The sequence below is a fragment of the Miniopterus schreibersii genome, assembly GCF_964146895.1.
Source record: "Miniopterus schreibersii genome assembly, chromosome: 13".
Lineage (NCBI taxonomy): Eukaryota > Metazoa > Chordata > Mammalia > Chiroptera > Miniopteridae > Miniopterus > Miniopterus schreibersii.
Genome location: NC_138113.1, coordinates 9,745,432 through 9,758,500, shown reverse-complemented (window position 1 = coordinate 9,758,500; position 13,069 = coordinate 9,745,432). Strand labels below are relative to the sequence as shown.

Here is a 13,069-nt window from a genome sequence, read left to right as displayed (position 1 = left end):
GTGCTCAGCCTGACAACAGCCATCTTTCCCCAGTTCTGCCCACTCTTACAGAGTGTAGGTGCTTTGTGCCCAGGTTTTTATTTCACTTCATAACACCCCAGGATGTAGTATGAGAATCTCCCCTTCTTGATGAGACTGCTTGATTCAGTCCTTAGAGAATCAACCTTGATAGGAGCCCCAAAAGCAGTAAGTAGGGAAGTCATTCCATTTAAAAGCTAACAATCAGATTTGTGGAATTTTGAAAACGGTTAAATGGAAAAGCATAGACATGGTAAGAGAAACAGTTGTATGTTCTTAGACTCCAAGTCTGATAAAAGTATCTTTTCACATGGCAACAGTTGTGTGTTGATTGGTTGGATTTCTCCCGTGTGTTTTAAACAAAAATGGAATTGATAAACCATTTTTTTACAAAAATAAAAAATAATAAAAGTTAACAATTATAAATATGTTTATTTAAAAATACCATGATCTTATTAGTTGCAGGGTATGAAGGTATTGTTTGATTTAGACCACATAGGTTGTGTAGTCACACTTAAGCTAATATTTTTCTTTTGTGTTCTGAATTTAGGTATTTCAGAAAAGGATGGCAGAGTCAGGCTCCCTCACTGAAGGAGAAATGGCCCTGATCTTTGTTAACTGGAAGGAGCTCATCATGTCTAACACGAAGCTGCTGAAGTGAGTGAACAGCCTTACCTGTCCTTGCAGCAACCCCCACTCACCACCCCGCCCCCAGGCCTGAGACTTCCACACATAACTCCCTGGGCTCCTTAGTAAGGGAACCCTCAACTGTTTTCTGCTCCCTCGGGCTTTTCATTTCATTATTATGGTATGAAATGCCCTGTAACTGTTAAATACCTAATTGTAGAAGTAAAGAAACAGAGAAAATACTTTGATTAAACAAAGAAATCAAACCATTAAACATACACTGTATGAACATATACATGCCTCTGTATTGGGCGGAGGCCAGCCAGGCAGCCTCCTCAGCCCCATGTGAAATTCCACTCCTCGGGGTGATTTTTTATCCCCTGTGCCTCTAAAGACAGGCTCCTGGGAAGAGGCATCGGCATCCCCAGCTCTGGCTGCCTCTCCTTCCTCTGGCTCAGCAGCCGTCCTGGGCAGAGGCTCCCTGCACCTCCACACCTGGCCCCTGTGGGCTCCTGCTCCCTTGTTCCCTGTGGAGTGTGGAAATTTTCTTTCTTGGTTCAGCTGACAACAAGTTAGAATTTGTTAAAAGAGACTTTGCTAAGAAACTAAGGTGAAACCAAAACAATTCCAAGTCGTAGAAATGAACAGAAGAAACAACCAAATGCATCGGCTCCACTTGCTTGTTACTCTCTGATAACGGTCCACCCAGGGCGGCTCGGCCAGCAGAGCCTGCAGCCAGGCCGGCCCCTCCTCCTGGCCGTCCCCACTGGGTGCCAGAGGTGTTTAGGAGCTCGCTGGCTGTCACTACCCTTAGGCCCCCACAGGACATTTGCTTAGAAATGGAGAGTGAGAGAGTGTGTTGGTTGCAGGGCCCTGCGGGTTCGGAAGAAGACCGGAGGCGAGAAGATGCCGGTGCAGATGATCGGGGACATCCTGGCGGCCGAGCTGTCCCACATGCAGGCCTACATCCGGTTCTGCAGCTGCCAGCTCAACGGAGCAGCTCTGTTACAGCAGAAGACTGACGAAGACACGGACTTCAAAGAATTTTTAAAGGTAACACCATTCTGGGGTCATAAGCAGGCCAGCCGCCTGCTGAGCCTGGAGGCCGAGGCGGGGGCACATGGTGCAGGACAGTGGGAACCGCAGTCACGGAGTGGGTATCCCCATGTTTCCAAAGGAAACACAAACATGGCAAGAATTTCTGATTGTTTTTGGTAGCCTTTTGTGTTGGGTTGATTTTTCTTGGCCCTGGGGCCATGATTTTGCCCATCTTAATATAGCAGAGTGTTTAAGCCTATTTACATAAATCAGCTACTTTATAGTCCCCAAATCCAGGATGGCACTCAATTTTGTAAATTGCATTTGTTTTATACCCACCTTATTCCAGAACGAATATAAAGCGGCTTACCTAAGTGTATAAAATGTAACGAGAGAAGATAAAACTTAAAGAGTGCGCGGATAAAACGGGACAAAAGGAAGTGAGGAAGGAGGAAGTGGTGCCCCAGGAGTTAGGGTAATGCGTACGTCGCAGCCCTGACCCTGTGCATACGCTCCACCTGCACACACACGTCCCAGGCCTTCCCGAGGCGACCGCTCGGTGATCCCGTGGTCACGCGTTACAAGCACGTGAGCGGCAGCTGCACTGTCCTCAGGCGGACGGCTGCGGTGCCGTCCACGGAGAATCCGTGGCGCCCATTCGGCAGCGAGCCTGCTCATCGTTAGGATGCCACGTGTAGAGGAGCCCTTCTCATTGATGTTCAGCAGGAGGGAAGTGACAGTAAAGTCTGTTTTCTTGCTTGTTTACATTTCTTGTTGGTTTTTTGAGTTTCACAAAGGTCTGTGTTGGGATCTGTTACACAACCACAGCCGTACCTTCTGGAAGAATGCATAATTTTAATATTTTTATCGGAAAAGTAATTGAACATGAAATAGAAGATGCATAGGCCGGGGATAAAAGTTCCAAAAGGAAAGTAGAGGGACTAATAAAGATAAAAGCACAAAAGATAACAGTGTAGCCAAGAACCACTAATGGAAAAGGGCCGGTAAAACAATTCAGGCAAATCTAATAGAAAACACAGAAACAATTGGAAGCAACAGGCGTAGAGATTCTTCTTAAAGTAAAAGGGTATATGACTCAAAAATATATGCTAATATTGAAAACACTTAACAAAATTTGTAGTTTTCTATAAAATCTGAAAACTGGTTCAATAAGAATAGAAAATCTGAAGATACTGTTAACCAAGGAAAAAAACGGAGTAACTTACCCCAAAGGAGGAGCTGGGTTCACTTGATGGGTTTCATGGTGAACTCTTTCCAACTATAAAGGGATAGATTACTCCATGTTATATAAACTGTTATAGGTCATAGGAAAAATAGAAAACCTACCTAATTCATTGTGTAAGGCAAAAGTGGCCCTGACCCTGGGGCCTGTTTTCGCATTTGTATTGAATTACAAAAATGGGGGGGAAAGCTTATAACCCAATATGTCAAAATCTTAATTTTAAAAAACAATGAATAAAATTTAGCATTACATGAAAAGAAGAGTCTGTCACAATCAAATAGGTTCATCCCAGGAAGCAGGATAATATGATACCATACTTAGAACAAGACAGGCCTCAGAACTGGACAGCGTGGTTGGAGTCCCAGCCCCAACTGTCCAGAGGGTGACCAGGGCAAGTTACTTAACATTGGGTGCCTTCAGTCCCATCGTAACCTGGAGATGATCAGAGAATACTTTTAAAGTACATTAGCACAGAGACCAGCATATAGTAAGCATTCAATAAATGCTAATTACATTTATCTTCCTTAGGATCTTAGGGATGCACAAATGGTTCTATATAAGGCACCGAGGGGGGGGGGAATATATACATATATATATATATATATATATATATATATATATATATATATGGTGCTGAGGGCAGAACCCTTTAATTGCTGATAAGGGGTTGCCTAGAAACGAACTAGAAGAAACAGAAAGAAACCAAGATCATAAAAACAAACATTGATCCAATTAGATAAATGTAGAATTGTGAGTGGATGTGAATGTTTTAAAATAATCAATACTAAAACTTAAGATATTTACCTTCTAAAGCATAGTAAAAGGTTAAACATTTTTTCAGCTAGCAATGTAAATAAGATCTCAATGTCAGCACAAGTGTAAAAGTAGTAAAAATAAATGAAAATAGTTTATAGTCTCATATCGAATTGCATAGTATTTGTCACATTAAAAAGCTGTGGTCTAAAATGTTCCTTTTTTAAAAAGACAGGAAATACAGAAATAAAAACCATGAACATGCTTGTTATAGCAATATTTATAGATATATCCAAAAACAAAAGAAGGGAGCAATTTTAATATCCCATAGCAGGAAGTGATTAGATAAATTATAGTAAATGTATTTTTCAGTCATTAAAAATGATCGTGTGAGAGTTGTAGCTGCTCTATTCGGGGGAATACCAGTACTAGCAGAGAAGCAGAGACGATGTGGTCCGTGGCCTCCTGGAGTCAACAGGCTGGGGGGCAGGGCACGGAGACACCTCCAACGTGATACCTCTGCCTGTGTTAACCCAGTCCAGATGTGGCGTTCTGATAGAGGTAGCCACCGGTTATTATGGGGGCTCAGGAAGGATCCCTGAAAGGGAGGGAAGGCGTCAAGGAACGGGAGAACCTGGACAAGAGCAGGCATAACCTGAATCTTCAGAAATGAGTATGAATTAGCCAAAGAGCAGAAGAAAGAAGGGCCAGAACGAGCAACGGTTAATGCAGTTACTACCTGACACAGACTGGGTGCTCAATAAATGGTAGCAGGAGCAATGGGCAGGCACAGGTGGGGGCAATCAAGACCTACTTAGAAGAGAAATTGGTGTCAGTGGTGACTCCTAGGTGTGGGGCGAAGGTGGGTGGGTGCAGAATGGTGCTACCAGCTCCATAGGCGTAGAGGTAGAAAGGAAGGCTTTTACGAAGGGAGATGAGGACTCCATGTTGGGGTATGTTGAGGTATGGAGGTGTCTTTGGGACGCCCAGGTGAGAAAGAGAGTAATGTGGCAGGTGCAGAGCTCCAGAGACGGCCTGGGTTACAGGCTCAGGAACTCAGCTACAGGGGGCCTGGGGCAGCACCTACGTTAAGAATGGGGGGAGGAAAAGGAAGATGTGAGAGAGAGAGAGGTTGGTGGGCTGGGGAGGCAGCCGAGAGAGGTTCTGGAAGCAAAGGAAGGAGCGATTCCATCACACAGGCTGTCAAACGCCTGTAAGAAAGAACTGAGAGGCATGGCTGGGTTTGGCACATGGGGTGAGAGATTCCTACTGCTAATCTGAACATATCATGAATCCTGGGTTTTTTAAAGAAATTAGAAATCTGAAAGGCAGGAGTACAGCCAGTGTTCCCTGTGTTGTTGTTGGGCTGGACTTCCTCACGAGCCTCTCGGTTACTTTGCAGAAGCTGGCATCCGACCCCCGATGTAAAGGCATGCCCCTGTCCAGCTTCCTGCTGAAGCCCATGCAGAGGATCACCCGCTACCCTCTCCTCATCAGAAGCGTGAGTGCCCACTGGGACAGAGGCAGGACCCAGCCAGGTCCACAGAGCCAGAAGTCAGGAAGCCACCTGCCCCGTGGTCCGACTCCACTGTCTGATGAACCAGGCACTGAGTGTGCGTGTGCGTGTGCGCGTGTGCATGAACACAATACAATCTGAAGGGCTGAATCCTTGAAGTGAGCAAATAAAAGAAGCATCTGATGTCACCTGGGTAACCTGTCCTCGCCCTTCCCAGGAAGCTCCCCCAGCCCCTCAGTCATGAGTGTATCTGGGCAGGTAAAGCCCCTCTTGGGCTCCAGGCTTTCTGCTGAAACCTAAATTCATTTACCAGTTGAACACCTTTACCTGGATGTCCCAGGAGTGTCCAATTCAGCATGTCTTAAACAGAGCTATCCTTGTTCCCTCACCTCAACTTGCTGATTAAACAGTCCTAAAATCCCATCCACCTTTCTGCCATAAGCAGCGTGGGCCTCTTGAGCCAATATAACGTCTAAAGAGAAGGCAGACTTGACAAAGGATTATTCCACAAACAGTCATTGATGTAATATCACCTTACAAATAAAAACAGTAGATATAAGACTGTTGCTTTTATTGATTATCCCTTGACCATCGATTGCTCTGAGCATGTTAACTCACCACAGGCCTTATGTTTTAGAGCTCGAGTTACATTATGACACCTGACTAGCTCACACACATTGATCCACACAGCCCCCAACCTGAAAGATGCTGGGCCCAGTGTGTTTCAGAATTCAGAATGTTACTCAAACAGCGGATACTATATGACACCCCAAAAACCTGGGCAGCACCTGTAGCAAACATGTTAATATTCCTACAGTGAATATGTGAATAGTCATTGTACATAGGATAAATAAATACCTCTCTTCAGTTCTGGTCAGGTTTTTGCCACCAGCAAGTATGAAAATAACTTTTAGGCTTCAGGGCTTTTTCACCTTTGGAATTAGTAAAAAGAACTGTGGACTCCGCAGGACTGGAGAGTCCAGACGGGAATCATCTGCTGAGGGGCCGCTCATCTCCGGAGGGACCGCACTCAGTTGAATTCTGGCCTCTGTTCTTTCACGTTCATACTTCAGTGTGAAGTCACTTCAGAATGAACTGAGTGTGTTTTCCTGTGTGCCAGCCACATCATTGTATTCTTCCTGTAGCAGGGGATTCATTGTTTTTATCAGATTTTCCAAAAGGTTCACTGATCCCAAAACTGTCATGAACCCTTGCTATTCAGCAAACCCACACATTTTTCAGAGTTGCAGCCAGTTTATACTGGAGGGTCCACCCTAAAGGCACATGGCTTCAGTTGCTGGGGGGAAGTAGGGAGGCCCCCTTTAACATATAGCCTGTTACCAAGGCCCAGCTGGAGAGCCAGCAGAAACCCACAGATTTCAGAGCATGTGATCCACACAGCACTTGGCACACCCTCTTGTAACTGGGACACCTGTCTCCCCAAGAACTTGTGGGACTATGAGCTTCTCAGGGGCAAATGATTGACTTGATCACCTTTGGATTTTCAGTGCCCAGCATATCTTGGCAGCCATAGGACGCCTAGGTGGGGGGTTGGTAGACAATACTTTCCACGTCACCCAGATTCCACTCTCTTCCAGATTCTGGAGAACACCCCGGAGAACCACGTGGACCATTCCTCCTTAAAGCTGGCCCTTGAGCGGGCAGAGGAGCTCTGCTCTCAAGTCAATGAAGGAGTTCGGGAGAAGGAAAATTCAGACCGGCTGGAGTGGATCCAGGCGCACGTCCAGTGCGAGGGTCTTGCAGAGGTGAGGCCTGTGGCCCTGAGCTGGGTGCCACCAGGCAGGCTCTGGGTGGGGACGGGGGACAGGCCTTCCCCCAGTGTGGGCGGTCTACACCTCAGCTTGGCCCAGGTGGACTCGCTTTCTACCCCTTCTCAGGCCGTCATCCCCCTTTGTTAGAAAGAGATTGATATTATGTTTTGGGGTCTCTGAATTCAGCTGGTAGAACCAGTGTTCTCTGGGTGTAAGTGATGACGTTCACGGTGCCAGTGTGAACTCTGGAGGGGGAAATTGTGTGAAGGTGAACGATGACATGGATGCATCCACATTCCCACTGGAGAACCTTCCCCCGCACCCTCGGGCGCTGGGACGGTTTGTGCGGGGCTCACAAACTGACAGCTGCTTTCTCTTTAAGCAACTTATCTTCAACTCCCTCACCAACTGCCTGGGGCCCCGGAAGCTTCTGCACAGCGGGAAGCTGTACAAGACCAAGAGCAATAAGGAGCTGCACGCGTTCCTCTTCAATGACTTCCTGCTGCTCACCCACATGGCCAAGCAGTTCGCAGTGTCCTCGGCCTCTGAAAAGCTTTTCAGCTCCAAGTCCAACGCTCAGTTCAAAATGTATAAAATGGTGAGTGTCTCGCTCCTGGCAGCAGCACGCGGGGCGTAATGAGGGTTTTCCTGTACCTTGAGGCCCTCCTTCCCGGCCTGAGCCTTTGCTGTTCTCATGGGACCGACACCTGCTCCCAGGTGGCTCACACTCCCAGTGTGGCTAGGCCCTCACTGCCCTGGACAGCCACCAGGGGCCTCCCGCTCTGGCTCCCGGCTTCGGCCCTGGCAGATGTGACACAGGACCCCGCCTCTTCCACATTCGCCGTGGGGTCTCTGTGAATCTGAGCTGGGGTAGAGTGCCAGGTGCCAGCATGTGGACAGAGACCCCGTCACAGACGCTCAGAGTCCCGTCCTCAGCCCAGTCACACCTGACCTATCCCAGATACTCACTTTCACAACATGGAGACAGTTTCTTTCTCCCCAGATAAAAGGCTCTAGAAACTAGACCCCTCTCTCCTCCTCCACGAGGCTCCTCAGAACAGACAGAACTCTCTGGACGTAGGCGGGGAACGTGTCCTGGCCCGTCTCACAGCCTGTGCTTTGGCCCTAATTCTTTCAGCCCATTTTCCTGAATGAAGTCTTGGTGAAACTGCCCACAGACCCTTCCAGCGATGAGCCTGTCTTCCACATTTCCCACATTGACCGGGTCTACACCCTCCGAACAGACAACATTAACGAGAGGTCAGTCCTGGCCACGTGTGACCTGCTTTGAAGTCTAGGAGAAAGGCTGGGCACCTCCCTCTGCCTAAAACCGTCTCCAGCCTGTGCCCAAGTCCTACTAACTCTGTCCTCAGCCTGTCATAGCCAGTGCCCCGTCCCGGCCCCCCTGCTAGACCCGAGTTACCACAGCTGCCTCTTAACACAGGGTCTTCCCACAGGGCAGACCCACACCGCACTCCCTGCTAAAGCCCCTCAGGCCACAGCCCATGCTCCTCTGGTCTCTAGAGGCCCTCCCTGTGCCCCTCGGACACAGTCCCGTCGCTACACCCACAGGATCCCCACGGCGTGAACCGCCTTCCTCCCTCTTTCCTGGCCACCCGGGAGTCCTCTAGAGTGCAGCTCAGACCGACCTCTGAGATGGCAAAGGGGCTGCGCCTCCTCTGTGCGCAGCCCCGTACAGTGTGACCTGTCACTCTGCTGAATTGCCATTGATGTGGTGAACCCGTCTTCTCTTTCTGCGTGCCAGCACCTTACAATGCCTGCTGTTTGGTAAGAGGTCAGAGCTGTCTAGATTCTCAGCTCCACCCTCAATTGGCAAACGAATCTTGTGAGTTGAGCAAATATTAAGTCTGAGATTTGGAAACGTGTTTAGGCCGAGGTCAGCCAAAGAGAGGCGGGTGAGTGCAGAGCTCTGGGCTGCCGGGCAAAGCTGCGAGGGCGTGGGAAAGCTGCCCGACGGCTGTGTCTGCTTCCCCTCAGGACTGCCTGGGTGCAGAAGATCAAGGCCGCGTCTGAGCAGTACATCGACACAGAGAAGAAGAAAAGGGAGAAGGCCTATCAAGGTAGCTGGGCACCCCCTGGGCGGTTGGCACCAGCCACCAGGGGGCCCTGGGGAGCGGGGGGGGGGGGGGGGGTGTCTTACCTTCAGGACACCAGCGGCTGCCGCTGCTGCTCCTGCAGCGAGGGGTCAGTGGGGAGTGAAGGGCCGGACTTGCTGTGGGATCAGCCCACAGAGCTCAGCTGCTGCTGGCCCCTCTGCCCCCCAAAACTGTTCCAAACCTCCTGGAGGCCTCCTTGAGCCCCTCACCTGCTACTCCCAATACACACTCCTCTCTTGTCAGTTGGGGAGTCCCATACAGTCTCCCCATTGCTCTCCTTCCCTGGTCCTTTCCTTTCCCAGTGCACAGCCCCGTCGGAACCCTACAACCCCCCACCCAGGCTATAGCTCGAGTATCCCCTTCGTTTCTGGAGTATTCTTTTTATGGGGCTGCTCTCAGTGTCTCTCTCCCTCCTTAAGCATCTTCCCTGTTGCCCCCCAAATTAAGGTCAAAGTTCTTACCCCAAACTCAGGGCCCCTACCTACAGTTGCCGAATTGAACATCTCACCTTTGAAACCCCGCCCGCCCCACCTCCGCGCATTCCTTGCCTGCCCAGTCCTCCGGTGTATGTTCCTGGCTGCTATAGTTGCAGTTCTTTATGTTTTTTTATTCAGGTTTCCCTTATTTTGTTACATACTCCCGAAAGGTATGTGTAACTCGGCTTTTACTGATTGATTGAGTCTTGTTTTAATGGTATTTTAAAGGCTTGCTATTGGAAATCAAGAATTGAATCATTTATAAAGCATACAAAGATCTCTTAATTTGTCAAAGCTGTAAATCAGTTTTCCCATGTTAGTCTTGCTTAACATCAATACCTGTACATGTGCATTTTCCACGTGTTTAATTCTTTATACATTTATTGGTTACTTACTCTGTGCCAGCCCCCATGCTAGTCTTTAGGGCCTAGGCCCACAAAGTTGAAAAGGGCCCAACCCTGCCCACCCTGGAAAGGTGGGCACCGGTGAGAAGTGGGCCCCTTCTCATAGAGCAGGTTCTACTTGCCCTGAGCTTTGAAAAATCAGTAGTTCACCAAGCAGCCCTTTTGTAAGTTTTTAAACCCCCGAAGGCAAAACCTGCTTAACTAGCTTCATATTTACCAAGATAATCTTGAGTTCACTGATGCATTTCTCTTCGTAGTAAAAGCATTTTTTAGTGCCTCCTTAAATAGAATAAAGTCTTCAGTGAAACTGCTTTGTAGGCTGAAGTGTTTACACATAGTGGAATTACAGTCAGTGCTGAAGAAAATGGACTTTGATGTCTGATGTTTGAGTTTTGACCATGCCATTTAGAAGCTCTGTGACCTGAGCATGCTTCAGTCCTTCCTAAGCCTCAGTTTCCTCAGATATGGAGATGACAGTTATAAAGAGCTACCTTATAGGGTAACCTGCAGCTTAAGTAATGTATATACAGGTCTAGCACATGCCTAACACAAAGTAAGTATCCAATAAATGTCAGTAAGCATCCAGAAGTGCTGAACGAATATAATGTATTATAATTTTATTAATATTACTATTTGCTAGGCAGCTGAGGGGTTAATACAAGGATGAGTGCTCTACACTGGCTCCTTCTAGCAGAGGAGATGGACATAGCAATAGCACAGACCTTCAGGCCCAGCAGGCTGTGGGATTCTCAGAAGCCCAGGATAATGGATGCACAGGGGAGGAAGGGGATGTGGGAGGGGAGGTGGGAGATTGGACCTGCATCTTGAGGGAACGGCTGCTGAGGGGCAGAGGTTGCAGGCTCTATGGCCTGGGCAAGGTGCAGGGCAGCTAGACTCTGGTCTGCTGGGCCCGGTGCAGTGGCAGGTGGGCTGGCAGTGTTAAGGCGGGCTGGAAATGCAGACTGTGAGTATGAACAGCTCGGTGTGATCAGGCGCTTGCTGTTTATTCCCAAAGAATAAATTAACGAATTCATCTATTTTGTAGCTCGCTCTCAAAAGACTTCGGGCATTGGGCGTCTGATGGTGCATGTCATTGAAGCTACAGAATTGAAAGCCTGTAAACCGAATGGTAAATGCTTCTTTCATTCATCAGATGTGGTGACAGCCCTGCTCTCTGCTGATGACTCTTCTGAGCATTGAATAATGGGATGTTTTAAATGCCATGTTTCCAATATCGCTAAAATGGTTATTGGACCCATATTACCACCACTATTTTCCCAATAAGCACTAGCGCCTCCACCTTCAGTGCTTCTGAGGGAAGAAGCAGGAAGCAGGTCACACTGACACTTGCCCAGGCTCGTGGGGGGCAGCCGGGCATTGGAACCCACACGTCACTCCCCTGAGAGGGCACTGCCAGCCCTGGGGGCTGGGAGACCACAGGCAGCGACCCCTGCTGCCCAGTCTATAGAGAAGCCTCAGTTTGGATCCTGCTTCCATTCAAGGAAGGCCCCATTGTCACTCATCTCACCTACATGGGTCACAAGTGTCCTTGGTTTGTTTTTGTTCAGGAAAGAGCAATCCTTATTGTGAAATCAGCATGGGCTCCCAGAGCTACACGACCAGGACCCTCCAGGACACACTAAACCCCAAGTGGAACTTTAACTGCCAGTTCTTCATTAAGGACCTCTACCAGGATGTGCTGTGTCTCACCATGTTCGACAGGGACCAGTTTTCTCCAGACGGTAAAGTATAACCCATCCGGCACGCCAGACTCTGGGGTCCAGATCCAGCGTGCCTGGCCTCATCTCCTCCCCACAGCACATAAGGGAAGTGATACAGGCCCATGGTCTTCACAGCCAGCCTCAGCAGCTGGTGAGGGCACCACCTCGGGGGAAGGGGCAGCCTCAGGTCTGTTTCAGGGCATTGACCCCCATCACTCCCCATATAGATCATAGAAACACTGTGCTCTGGGCACCTACTGAAGGGGTGAGGGGTTCCCTGACCAGAGACGAGTATTCCAAACAGGCGGCCTCCCTCACTGTGTCATTTGTCACGCATGTCTCCACTCACAGTCCAAACAGTCATTAAAAGTTGTATGAACCCTGTTTCAGACACAACTCCTGTGGTAGTTTTTCAACAGTTTTATAAAGAAGCCTTCTGACTCTCACATTTATTCTCCAGATTTCCTGGGTCGTACCGAAATTCCAGTGGCGAAAATTCGAACAGAACAGGAAAGCAAAGGCCCTACCACCCGGCGACTCCTGCTGCATGAGGTCCCCACCGGGGAGGTCTGGGTCCGCTTTGACCTGCAGCTTTTTGAGCAAAAAACTCTCCTATAGGGGCCTCGGGCATCTGCCACCTTCTGGGACTGGAGGAGATGGGGTGCTGCCCCCAGGCCGAAGCAGCATCACTCCGCTTCATCCTTCACAAGGCCTAGCGCTCGGGCCTCTAGGTTATCGCACACTAAATCGCTAGCAATCTATGCAAACACTTTCCTGTAAACAAACCACACCCCGTAGCACAGTGCCTTCTTAGTGCTAACATGCTCAGCTGTGTTTAGATGCCACGGTTTCCATTTTCAGGGCTGTAAAAAATTATTACTGGAACTGCGGCATCGGACCACCAGATGTTACCACTTGGTTGAATGTGTCCACTGTGGGTGGTTTGGGTGACGCTGTAACCATTCCAACGCCCTGTGACCTCTGCTGGGTCACAGCCACTCAGGAGAAGGGCTGGGGAGGAAATGCTGCGGCCTGGGCAGGAACAGCCTGGCTCGGAAGGAGCGTCCGCTCGTGCACTGAACTGAAGCGGAAGCTTGATGGCTGTGCTCCTGGCCAGGCTTTACCTTCTCTGCTGAGACAATGTAGTTAGAAATCTAGGGGGAAAGCTTGATTTACTTTAAATACTGTGAACTCTAATGATGTGGAAAATATTTTTCAACTTTAATTTTCTGAAGTATAAATTATTTATGTAAATTCCTTGTTTTGCATATTTCATAAGACATGCATCTTTAAGCTTTATCATTGCCAATATGTACAGAAAGAGAATAAAGATATAAGTTTATGAATGTCACTTCTCTCAGAGCTTGACTGATTTACTTCCTGC

General features: G+C 48.6%; 1 protein-coding gene across 5 annotated transcripts in view; it reads left to right on the top strand.

The window, feature by feature from the left end:
* Window positions 1-13,044, top strand: part of ITSN2 (intersectin 2) — a 94,469-nt gene extending 81,425 nt beyond the window's left edge. For all 5 annotated transcript variants that reach the window (XM_081157161.1, XM_081157159.1, XM_081157160.1 and 2 more), the window contains 10 exons: window positions 569-675; window positions 1,515-1,698; window positions 5,082-5,180; window positions 6,794-6,961; window positions 7,350-7,565; window positions 8,106-8,227; window positions 8,966-9,048; window positions 11,010-11,093; window positions 11,533-11,706; window positions 12,146-13,044. In XM_081157161.1, coding sequence (XP_081013287.1) covers window positions 569-675; window positions 1,515-1,698; window positions 5,082-5,180; window positions 6,794-6,961; window positions 7,350-7,565; window positions 8,106-8,227; window positions 8,966-9,048; window positions 11,010-11,093; window positions 11,533-11,706; window positions 12,146-12,303 — 1,395 coding nt within the window. In that variant the 3' untranslated portion in view covers window positions 12,304-13,044. The remainder of the gene's footprint in view (window positions 1-568; window positions 676-1,514; window positions 1,699-5,081; window positions 5,181-6,793; window positions 6,962-7,349; window positions 7,566-8,105; window positions 8,228-8,965; window positions 9,049-11,009; window positions 11,094-11,532; window positions 11,707-12,145) is intronic.
* Window positions 13,045-13,069: the final 25 nt, after the last annotated feature.